Source organism: Vidua macroura, chromosome 2 (assembly GCF_024509145.1).
Source record: "Vidua macroura isolate BioBank_ID:100142 chromosome 2, ASM2450914v1, whole genome shotgun sequence".
Lineage (NCBI taxonomy): Eukaryota > Metazoa > Chordata > Aves > Passeriformes > Viduidae > Vidua > Vidua macroura.
In genome coordinates, this window is record NC_071572.1 from 75106157 (window position 1) to 75118626 (window position 12470).

Consider the following 12470-nt stretch of genomic DNA (forward strand, 5'->3'; position numbering starts at 1 on the left):
CACTTGTGGGATTTCTGTCTGGGGGCTCCTCCCTGCTCCCCTTCCATGACCCCTGACTCACCAAAGCCAGCATTGTTGATTGAAGCCTGTGACTGCTGCTGCTGCTGGTGTGGCTGCTGCTGTGGGTGGGAGTGTGGGTGATGTTGTTGATGCTGGTGGTAACCTCCATGCTGCATCGGGGGCGGGTGCATGGACATCACTGGTGGAGGGCCATAACCTTCACCACCCTGCTGCTTTCCTCCTTGGGATGGGCAACCCTCTGGGGTTGGAGTGTGGAGTGGGGGAGCAGCACCTACTGAGGAGGGGCCTTGCTGCTGCTGCTGCTGGTACATGTAGTAATTGTGGTTGGAGGGCTGCATGTCACCAAGGAGTGAAGAGAAACCTGCCGAGTAAATGAAAGAGGAGGGAGCTTTAAGAAAGCCTGGATCAGACCTATGCTTACATTATCCAGCTCTAATTTCACACTGCTCATCCCGCTATTTATGAAACTTTAGGAGTGCCCTCTACAGGCTGCCAGCAACCATCACCTGTGCAGTTATGCCCTTGCTGTGCTCCAGACACAAAACAAAAGGCTCTACGACAAAGACCCAGGAGGATTTTAGTACAGCATTAGGCACTTAATTCCTCCCTGAATTTTTTCCTAGACTTACCAAAGTGACCCAACCTCTCCTGAAATGTCAAGCACACACTGCTTTCCTATAAATGACCATTAAGCATACTTAAACAGTAGAACATTTAGAAAATCGATAACTTAATGTATCTGACTTGCTCGTTTCCAAAGACTCCCTTCAAGTTCCCTTCTTACAAGCAGCTTGGTCAGGAATCTTCACAATTTTTCTCACACTGATCATAAGAGGTCATAAAAGACTCTGCTTTTGTACAAAGAGCACACTGCACACACCAGGGCTCCTTTATTAGTTTCGTTCCTCCTGACTCACTGGGTGTGTCATTTCTATCCTCCTGTATTTCAGGCAACCCTTACACGTGAGAGCATCAGATATTTTCCATCCTTCCTCAACACCAGGAGCTCAGCGTATCTCTTCTATCTGCTTCCTCTGTTCAATCTCTCCTTACACTGCAGAACCTCTGTGGAAAACCACAGTCAGGGGCACTGCATGCCATTAACCTGAGCAACTCACTTCTTCCTTTGAGTACCCTTACTTGACCAAAAAAATGTGAGATGCCTCACATTTTCACTAGATTCAACATCAACCCTTTGAGTATCCTACTACTGTCCTGAGGCAAAAGGATGAATACCGCCATCCTGACTCAAAAGTTGCCAACAAATTTTTTTTCCAAAACTGCAAGTTTTCCTACACTGCCATGCAGCTTACAACTTGGAGGGAAAAGAACAACAGACAGCTGCTAAGATTGTAAAATCAGAGGAACACACCAAGTCAAGGTTCTTCTCTACATTTTTCTAGCTTGCTCATACTACACCACCTTACATGACAGGCTCCTATTAGGAGTGCCAGCATGATGAAAGCAGTGAAAGTATACGCATTTTTATTTCACTGAAGCTTCAAGTTCAGGAGGCCCTTTCTGGAGTGGCAAACTTTGCCTGCACTGTGTGATGGCTGATAGCACAGGTGAAAAGCTCATGTAACAACATATTCTTTTTTACAGCAGATTAATATTTAGAAGACTGTTTAAAGGGAGAAAGAAAGTTCTTCTGAAGTATTTTCCATGGACATCTCATCCCTGAAGTGATTCTGCCCTCTTCTGGCTGCTTATTCACTCCCAGAAATGCATGACATGAATCGAGTTGGAGGCCCTCTCTTCTCTGCTCTCAACCCACAAAGCTCAATTTTCCAAGGCCTTGTACAGTCCTACTTTTAACATCTGATCTGAGCAATGATGATTTTTCACTCTCCTTTTGAGAAACTCCAGATGCAACAATCCCCTCCCTCTTAAGAGTTTCTAGCCTGACAGACTGAGAATGTTTCTCTGACATGCTTTTCTTCAGGACTTCATTTTTCTCAGCTTCTGCCATTTTAGTATTTGCATTTGTATCAACACAAGGCATTTTTAAATCATTGTGGTTTTTTATTCTGAGAGAACTAGGGGGAGCAATGCGTGAAAGAATGTGCAGATTTCTTATCAGCTCCCGGCAGAAGTAATTACAGCATGCCAAAGAAGGAAAGTCTGTTTGCACAGGCTCCTAAACGAGGAAAGATCTTAAGAGATGCCAAATGGACAAGACTGTGTGGGCAGATACCTGCCCACCCCACATGACGCATGTAGTTACTCACCGTGCTGAGAGGAAGATGATTTCTCCAGCATGGATTTGTAGAGATTTCGGAAGGACCAGCTAAGATCCTGGAAGTTGATCTCGGAGTAGGAGAACTTGAAGTCATGGTTGGCACTGTACAGCGGAGGTGGCACATCGGCCCCTTCACGGCCCTGCCCCCCTGCTACAGTAGAGGCAACATCCACAGGCCCTGCACCCTGCTAGGGGAGGCAGAAATAAGGCCTTTAGCCTGTATTAGGATTTTCAGCTTGAGACAGAGATCAGACTAGATACACATAGAACATGCACTGATATTCCATATCAGTTAGCTCATCTTCCAACACATCTTCCCAAACACCATTTTTCTTGAGGAACACCAACCAACCACAGCACAATGGCTCCCGCCTTTTCCTCAGCTAATACCATTATGCCTTTATCCTTATCCCCATCCAACCCTTTGCTAAAATTCACTTCCTCCTTATTTTCTATCTCTGCAATTTCAGCTTCTTCCCTTCTTTTTATTTTTGCCTCCATATCACAATTTTCACAATTCCCTCTTCTCACCACTTCGCTTTTCCATTCATGCACTCCTCCCACTCTCCTTTTCCTCCCACTTCTATCCTTTTCTCTGCGGCTCACCTGACTGTAGTTAGCAATGGGGGTAGTGCTCTGGATCGACATCTGAGGGGTGGCCTCAGGTGGCAAAGAGGCTTCTGTGCTGACTGGAACAGCCCCTCGGGGGCTTTTACTTGCCTCTTGCTCTGGGGAGTCTTGTGGTATCTGTGGATGGGGAAGAAAGAGAAAAGGAAAGGAGCAGAAATCAAAAACAGATGGAGAAGTGAAACTGCAGATGGGAAGCCAGCTCCCCCGCTGTAGAAGTTCATGGCTTAAAAAAGAGGAGGACTGGGCCTTAGTCACTGAAAAGTCAGGATAAAGGACTTCAAACAAGATTAACTTTGCTACTGAATAGCAGCGACAACAGGCAATCAACAGGACATACACTCTAGTTCGTTCAGTCCTGGCCTTTGTCTGCCCATCTGTACACCCTGACCCCAAAACTTTATCATGGTCTGGTGCTGGAAGGGAATTCCCAGCTCCATGCTGTGTGGAAAGAAAAACACTCACGTCATCATCTGGAGGATGCCGCCTCTTGCGAGATATATCTGGACATGTATCTATTGTCCAATAAGAGCCCTGAAAAAAAGACCCACTGGTGAATGAATGATGAAATCACAGAGCTTCCTGAAGTAGGGGGCTGCTGACTCAAGGCAGCACCAACTAAACATTAGGACCACAAGGACCATCCTCTAGAACCTCAGACAACTGACACTCGGGTGTTGCCAAGAGATTCCTTTCTTGCACTGGGTTGCATTGAACTACGAGGAACAATGCTACTGGTGGAAGGCAGAATCCTCTACTTTCCATCACTCTTGAGACAGGACACAAAAGGATGGTTTGAGCCAAGCTAAGTGAACTCTTTTGGGCCTGCACACTCCTTTCAGTGGCTTCCTCACGACTTGAATTTACGATTAACTCAGGAGAACCAACTCAACGTTGGTATTTGGCAGAGACAGCCAGAAGGATTGCTCTTTTTTCATGATTGTCAGACTCCACTTCAAGCATCCGCAGAGGGCCCATGATGGCTAAGAAATAAACCATGGTTAAGAACTAAACCAAATTATGTACAGAGAGGTCTGTTTAGCTTGGATAAGAAAAAGCTACAGGGATCAAACCACTGTCTTCAACTGTGCAAGCATATTATAAAAGACAATAGAATCAAATTCTTCTCAAAAATGTACAGCACAGGAAGAGGCAACAAATACAAGTTGCAGCAAGGGAAAGTACAGTTAGATATAAACAAAACTTTCTTCACAATGATGGTGTTGCAGCACTAGTAGATTGCTACCTCATCCCTGGAGATATTCAAAATTTGACAAATCTCATCAGCCTAATGTGACTGTTCCTGTCTGGAAAAGGATAGGGGTACATGTCAATCCCTAGACCTCCCTTTCAACATAAAACAGTGTATAATTATGTGTGTTGTCTTCTCACTAAGTATAAAAACTCTGAAGTGGATTTAGCTTGTTTTAACCTCCCATTGAGATCTGAATAATCTGAATAAGCAACAAGCACAGGTTTTCATTATAAACCCAGCCCAACATGCCAATGAACACCTGCAAACATATATCCTTAAGTCAGTTAGGATTTCCTGGAATAAGCCACATAATTAATGGTATTTTTGAGCTGTGATCCTCAAAGATCTACTATTTCCATTTATAGATGCCAACTGAGCACCACAAAGTCCTTTAAATATAACCTGAAATAAAGGCCTGAGCAAATGGTCCTTTCTTGTAACATTGGGATGAGGGGGAGGAGACAATCCTTGTGTCTAAATACATAGCTTCTTGCCCCTACCATCTCCTCCTGCTTGTTTGGTTGTGGGTTTTTTCAGACAATAAGAGCTGCATGCCAAGATACCAAGTCTTGGTTTTGCTAGCAATTCCCCTTTACAACCTATGCCTACTATCAGAGCTTTACCAGTCTTTAGTTAGCCAACATATTCCTAAATTCTTGAGTTTTACTCGTAAATAATTTCTACAGATTTAAACAATGTGATGACATATTTTCCCAACACCAAATACTTTGCAATCTATATAGGTAGCAATTCTGCTCTCATTTCCATGGACCTTGCCTCCATGAAATCCATGATGTCACATCATAGTCCTACTGTTCATCAGCCACTATGCTCTCTCATAACAGAAGGTTGGACTATATCCACATTTTACACACAAAGATAAAGAAGAAAAAGAAACAAAACTAATAAAGTACATTCAATCACACTTTTGACCTCTGCCAGTATCTTTAAAGTCAACTGAGGATCACAGATAAGAAAAATAATTATTAAAACCCTTGAAGTTCCTTTACAGGTTCCCTTTAAGTAAATGCTTCTGTAGCCAAAGGGCTGCAGTAAATCTTACTACTGCTTCCATTTTTGCCTACACTTTAGGTTTCAAATTCCAACCATGAGTTAGAAAGGGCAACCCCAGCTTATTTCCCTGCAGTTTTAAATTGCTTGCCCAGGAGCATGCAGATTTCTTACCTTTCCAGGATCATCTCTTGGTCGAGGCACCTTTCGAAAACATTTATTCAGAGAGAGGTTATGACGAATAGAATTCTGATGAGAGAGTAAGAGATACAGGTAAGTGCTACAACAAAAACATACAGTCTTCTAGGTATGCACTGGGGCAGAGAAAATAGGATGGTACATACTTAAAAGCCAAAGCACAGTACATATTGCTGGAATGGGGCAGAACAGAAGCTGTGGAAAGGGATGGATTAAGATGGTAATATGGGGCTGAACCACCTCTACACCTACAGAAGGTGCAATGAAAATAGTATTAGTGTGATGCAGAGGATGGTAGTGATGAGTGTTTTGTGGTTGTTTTTTTTTGGTTTTTTTGGTTTTTTTTTTGTGGTTGGTGGTTCTGTTGTTGTTTTTCTTGGTTGGTGGTGGTAGGTTTTGTGCACACGCCTTCTTAATGGACCACCACATACATTCAACAAAATTCTCAGAGAAAATGGGACTGCTGGCTCTGCATTTTCTCCAGTTGATCAACTTAGTTTTACATCACTTATTTTAATCAGTGAGGCTATTTTGCATAGAATTAAGAAAGTCTTATAATTAGGCAAAAAAGGGTACTTCAGTGATGCAAGCCCTCACCTTCCAACCGATACCAGCATTTTTGTAGTAGGGAAAGTTGTCGCAGATCCAACGGTAGATCTCACTAAGTGTCATCTTCTTGGCAGGTGATGAGTTGATGGCATATGTGATCAAAGTGGCATAGCTGTAACGTGGCTTCCCATCTTGGTGCACTGCTGCCTCATCCTTACTCAGTGTGGCATTGGGATCTGTTGGTGAGCCTGGGGGACACTTTCGGGCAGAGCCTGGAGGTCCTGCTTGTGAGGAACCCCCTAATTTTTCAATAGTAGCCCTTAAAGTAAGCTGTGGGAGCCAGTCTATGGAAGTGAGGCTGCTTTCCAGGTCAGAGGCCATGGTGCTGGAAGCAGGAATATCTGTGAGGAGAAAGGAGAGGAAAGTAAACGCTTGAGACACAAACAAGGTGAAGCCTAAGAACAGAAACATCCATTTGCATTCTTCTTCTGCTATCACAAACATCTGTATGAAGATCATCCTACTTCATGTATCTTATTCACAGCTAGCCAGAATAATTCCAAAAGGCCTATGGCCTCAGAGAGGACCATCCCTACTGAGAGCCACTGGGACAGTGCCTTTCCACACTGATGGTAACATTGCTAGTGCAGTCTTACCCAGGGCACTGTTCCCAGGTAAAAAGCTAAGATCTGTTTAAGGGAAGTGGAGCTCTTTCAGCAGGTATATCACATTCACTCCTTTACTGCATAATCCATGTAACCTTGGTACTCTTCACCAAAATGATGTGCAATCCAGTAGGTCTACAGTGTCAGGTAAGAGGAAGATCATAGCTAAAAGGGAATACTCACTCATGCCATACACAAACCACAATTTAATTAGATCATCTGTGAAGTCAGGACTATCTTAATTTGAGGGGAAATTAATTTCTCTCTGAGGCCTAGCCTCTCTTTTTGCATTATGTGACATTATAATGAATCCTATTCCTTAGAGCTAGGATTATATATCTCATTTTAAAACACCAAGATCATGCATAATACTATATATAGATAATTACATCTACCATGTCAAGTTGGAACAGACTATATTAAGCTCATAATACTTAAAGCTTTGCCTGCCATAACCAGTTTTTCCTAAAAAAAAAGGAAAAAGAAATATATATATATATATATATATATATATATATGTATATCCCACTTAATTCACAATATAGCAGGCAAGTATCTTCTCCAATTCTGAGACACAGAAAAAACTTACTTGTCTGAAATCACACAAGTTTGCTGCAGGAAGAGACTCAGAATCTTTTAATTCATAAACATTATATACTTCCCCTCAGAAAAATAAACCACACCTGGCTAGCAGTTGTATACAGGGATTTCTACATAACAATTATTTTGTAAGAAGAGAACATTTTGCAGCGTGAACTTTTAAGAACTTGCACACTTAGCACACTAAGTTTTCTGTAGTCTGTTGCAGTAGACAAGGCAGCAGGAAGTTCATCATTCCTACTCACAACTGGCTGCATTACTATACTGGGAGCAATCCCTTGAAGTCTGGACTGAGGTAGCTAATTTTCCAAGGCCACGACTTGCACTGCTCTTTTCATAAAGAGAAGAATCATGTCTTGAAGGCATGCAAATTCTACACCTTTCATTTCAGAAATTAGTCTTTCCAGAAGATTAAATGGTACTGTCTTTGAGCATGCTGAAGCATACACAAGGCAAGCACACAAACACACTTATGTATGTATAGCAAATTAAATGCTTGCATACATATAAGAGAGAAGAGACTGACATGAACACACTCTGCTTAGGAAAGATTCGTCAGCAGACACCTCCCACTGAGTGCATCACTCAGATGAGTGGATCAGATGAGACAGGGAGACACCCATCTGCATGAATACCAATTAGATACTCATTCTAAAAATAGGCATTTGACAATAACACAGTGTGGATGCACAGATCCAGGGACAGATGCACCCAGCATTTTGACACTGAAGCTACCCGTTCTTCCCCCACACCCATATGCACTATACCTTTCACTTCTGCACTCCAGTGCTCTCACAGCACTAAAGCAATGAAGTCCATACTCCAACGCATTCATATGCACTAAACCTTTCATTTCCATGCATGTGCTCACCACACCTCTTAGGGTTCAAACACCTACACAATACCCCAACAAAATCCATCCCTCAGCCCTCACAGGCAGTGGCTTCACAGCCCTGGCCTCAGGAAACACGTCCTAATTGCACAGCTAACATTGTCACTCACACTCTTAGGCACTCAGACTGAGAAGTACAATTGCAGCACCACAGCATCTATGGCGAGTGGAAACATTTTTATGTCTCTGGAGGAAAGGAAAAGCCCATCAGCTCCAACTTACCTATCTACTCATGTGCCACATTATCACTTAGGACAGGCATTACTACCAGCTGCACAGCTAACTGATCCAAGCTGCAAAAGACTTTCTATTATCCAGCTCCCTCAAGTTGTGCTTTACTGAATAACTCCTTTTGACTGGTTTAATCTAGTATCAAATATTTGAAATTTACACTAATTTTAAAAAATAGCAGGACTATTCTTTTGTGAATAATACAAGGGAAAAGCAACAATATATTTTTATCCAGTAGGGATGGACAGAGCAACCAAAACACAGCTACATTTACATGATAACTTCACAGGAAAAGCCCTCATTAAAAGTAGAATCCCACTTGGAAGAAAACAAATATGAACTAAATGGTAAGTTGAAAGCTTCATTTTGTAAGAGAGCCTCATAAAAATTTTTGTCTCATATAAATTTTCATTTCTATGGTGCAAGCAGAAAAAAATTACTGCTTCTTGTTAAACCATTATGAAAGATCAGTTGCATTAACAATACAGCTCCAAAGTAAAATAAACACAAATTTCTCTGTTTCACCCCCTCCCCCCTTTTTGGTTTTTTAAGACAAGCACATAAATCAAGAAAATTAGGTTAGAAAAGCCTATGGCAGTTTAAGATACCAAACTGAAACACCAGAAATTCAAGAAACAGAAGAAAGCACTGTTCTTTTCACAGAGCTTCAGGTTTGTCCACATTATGTTAGTAGAGCATCTGGGATGATTGGCTATGCAGTAAAATGTAAGGCTGATATGCAATATCCTCATCATCAAATACACAAGCTTTTGTGCATTTGTATAAAATACACTTGTCAGGGAGATAAGCAAATTAGAATTGGGTCAGATTACACCCACACTGAGAAATTTAATATTTTCATTCCTTGGCTTATAAAAATCTTTGACAAGAAAACAAAATCCAAAAATTAAAAAAAAACTTACCACCAAAACAAACCCTCTGTCTATATATGCACTTGTCACCCAGTACTGAAACAATCACTTTTCAGTAAAACACAGCAGCTTTTTAAGAACATACACACTAGACAGTAATTTAGGACAGAAAGCGAAGAGTCAGACCAAACAGCAATCACATAGGAAATTTCAAAGCAGTGGAATAAGACCTTTTTTTCCAAGTTTGCAATTCTTGATCATGTTACTGGATTTGCTGGCAATGTGGGATCTGTAATAATCAGGCATAATCAAACATTAGGTAAGGTGGCAATTCCAGAACACTTTCAGAGCAACTAATCCAGTGCAATTTGCTACTAAATTATTTAAAAGAATACTTGCTATGCAGTAAATGTTACTGTTACTTTATGTTGCATTTCTCATTCACCTGACCCAAGTGTTTGGCGCATCAGCTTGACACTACTAAATGGCATGATAAAACAAGACTGCAGCCAAACCAGAGCAGCTAATAATTCTTCCAACCTTCTTTTCCCAGCTTATTGCCTGGCAAATCTTTTGAACTCTTCTCTTATGATCCTACTCAAACAAAGAAAAAAACAGTAATAACTAATAAACACACTGAACTGAAATCAAGGGTGCTTTAAAAATCCTACCACATTGGCACGTCAGAATTTATTTTCAAGAAGTAAAAAGAAAGTCAAAGAGCAGAATTCATAATCTCCCACTTTACAAGGTAAATGCTATCTGTTTATGTATTTGGCTGAATTTAAAAAACAAGGGTAGGGTAGCCAAGGTCATAATCACCATCAACAGCTGGAAGGTACTGCAGAGTCTTCATGTCTCAAGCACTAAACAGTTACAGTACTGTACTGTACAATCCCAATTCAGACAGGTCAGAGAGATGCAAAAAGTCCAGCCAAGCACTGATCCCGAACTACAGTTTGGGACAAGAATCTGTCCAATTCATAAGAAAAATGTATTAAAGAAAATCCCTGCATTGAATACCTTTTAATAACCTTTAACTAATAACCTTTTAACTAATTTGCTTGGGACTAGACCTACAGCTTTCCAGGAAAACTACTGCCTTACTTTGAATCTTTGCAACTAGCAAATGGAAGCGCCTGCTGCAAATGCAAGCCAGGCTCCTGTCGATGGAGCAGTAAAGGCCATCCCTTAGCAGCACTGAAGAAATCTGTACTTTGCTACTTTGCAAATGCTCACTCTAAGCCAGTCAGACCTTACCCAGGATCACTGCTACCTGCCTATCAGGACAGAAAAACATATGAAATGTGGGGAACAACACACTAAGGGTCACACTGAACACACAGTTAATAAACATTTATAGCCTGAAGCCTTCTCTAAGGCTGGATTCAAAGGCTGGTCAGGGAGCCATACAATTAATGGCAGGATGCTGTGTACTGCCTACAGAAGATGCCTATTCTAGAATAAATATCTACATTTACATTTTTCTGTGTTTAAATTCACTGTTGCTTTATTTGCTAGTATTCTGATCCAACAAAACACTATGACAAACAGATTTAAAGGAGACTCAAGTTTCTTAACATGAACTTTGAGAGAAAAAATGCACAACAGACTAGCAAGCAATGACAGACATTGCTGTGGAACACCTATGAACAGGTGACCACTTGTATTTAGGTGCCTGAAACACAGATCCAGTGATCTAAATAACAATATCCATTTAATATACTCAGAGAGACCCCTAGTCTCTAAGGTATTTAGCAGATTAAAAAAACTGTCAAAAAATGACTATTTGACTACAACCTTTCTGAAATAATGTCACATTGTGAGGAGTAAAAGTATAGCATGCATGAAGAAATGAAGAGCCTCTACTTTGGTGAAAAAAGGCAGTTCTGACGTACTAGTGTAAATTACATACTCAAGGACACCTGTGTCCTCATCCAATATAAAAAGGGGAAAATAATCAATTTTGCTGAGTCTAGAAGGAAGAGAAATTTGCCATTTTAAGATATGTGCTTTTCCTCACAAAGAAGGTGGTGTGAACTAAGACAGCAGGAATAAAACACTTAAAAATGTGACCTTCTCTAAGCAAACATTTTCACAGAAATACTTGTTTCATGCAAGAAATAAGAAAAGAGGATACTGATTATCTGCCCAGACTGAAATTGCTATCCATCATCTTGGTAACTACTTGTGAGAAGCCTTCAGGAAATGTTTATATTTCTGGGATCAAATAAAGGAAGAGAGGCTGGTGGCTATAGCTCATAAAACGAAACTTAACCTGGAAGGAATGAGAGGTGTCATGCTACAGACAAAAGAAAGGCATTGCAGTTTGACAGCACCTTTCTGTCTGCAGTGCCATATGAAAGGAGGAAAACCCATCCCTGGGGGCAAGGAGGTAAGAGAAATTCTCATTCCCTAGAACCATGCTTCCCTTTTTGGGGAGCAGTAGAACAAGCCAAATAATGTCTTCCCAATTACCCATAGGCTTGCATGTATGGCAACAGGAGGCACATGGCACTCACTAGTCATGAGCCACAAAGGGAAAAGGGACCCAACCAAAGGAAGCTACCCTCACCTAAGAGCACAGGGTGTGGTATTGCCCGAGTATGAACTGTCACCTTGTGAGCCTGTCCATGCACCAGGCTCTGACCCCACAGCCCTGCTCAAAACTGCTGCGTGTGCAAGGCAGCATGGCTCTGAATGCTCAGTGCTATTTCATGGAACACAGGCAGTAAGTACTGTGACTATGGTATCCTGAATGGAAAATTTGCTCCAAGTCACACAAAACACTGAGATGGTGCTGAAAATTACCAGTTAGAGGAAGATGCAAACTTTTAGATAATGTATAGCTTAATATAAATTGCTGGACTAATTGTTTTGTTATAATTAAACTGTTATGCAGATATTATTTTCCTTTAATAAACAGAAATCTCAACAAAATAAGATTCATCTTAAGTCTCAAAAATGAAAAAAATTGTTTTCACTGTCACTACAGATTAGATAAATATCATGATAGCACATTTATCATAGGACCTTTCAATTCCCTCCATTTTGTGAAAGGTGCACAAGCAGGCTACAAATTTGTATTTTGAATTTAGTAAATGAACAGCACTGACTGTGCAGGCATTTTTGGTACTAATGAAGCATGAAGTCTTGTGAGAACTATGCAGTCACCCAAACCCTCGTGTTGGAAGTGCATCAGGATTCAATTCCAAAGGCAATTATGCCCTAGCTTCGTTTGAAACTGACAAATGGTATAGTTTACAAAACCTGACCCGCTTATTTAAACTTATCAACAGATGGCATT

General features: G+C 41.1%; 1 protein-coding gene across 7 annotated transcripts in view; it reads right to left on the reverse strand.

The window, feature by feature from the left end:
• Positions 1-12470, reverse strand: part of FOXJ2 (forkhead box J2) — a 29081-nt gene that overhangs the window by 2749 nt on the left and 13862 nt on the right. For 6 of the 7 annotated variants that reach the window (XM_054002898.1, XM_054002875.1, XM_054002867.1 and 3 more), the window contains 6 exons: positions 5952-6304; positions 5331-5405; positions 3356-3424; positions 2870-3010; positions 2253-2451; positions 62-382 (listed from right to left, as the gene is read on the reverse strand). In XM_054002898.1, the coding sequence (XP_053858873.1) occupies positions 62-382; positions 2253-2451; positions 2870-3010; positions 3356-3424; positions 5331-5405; positions 5952-6284 (1138 nt within the window). In that variant the 5' untranslated portion in view covers positions 6285-6304. The remainder of the gene's footprint in view (positions 1-61; positions 383-2252; positions 2452-2869; positions 3011-3355; positions 3425-5330; positions 5406-5951; positions 6305-12470) is intronic. The other variant, XM_054002905.1, reaches the window with a different exon arrangement.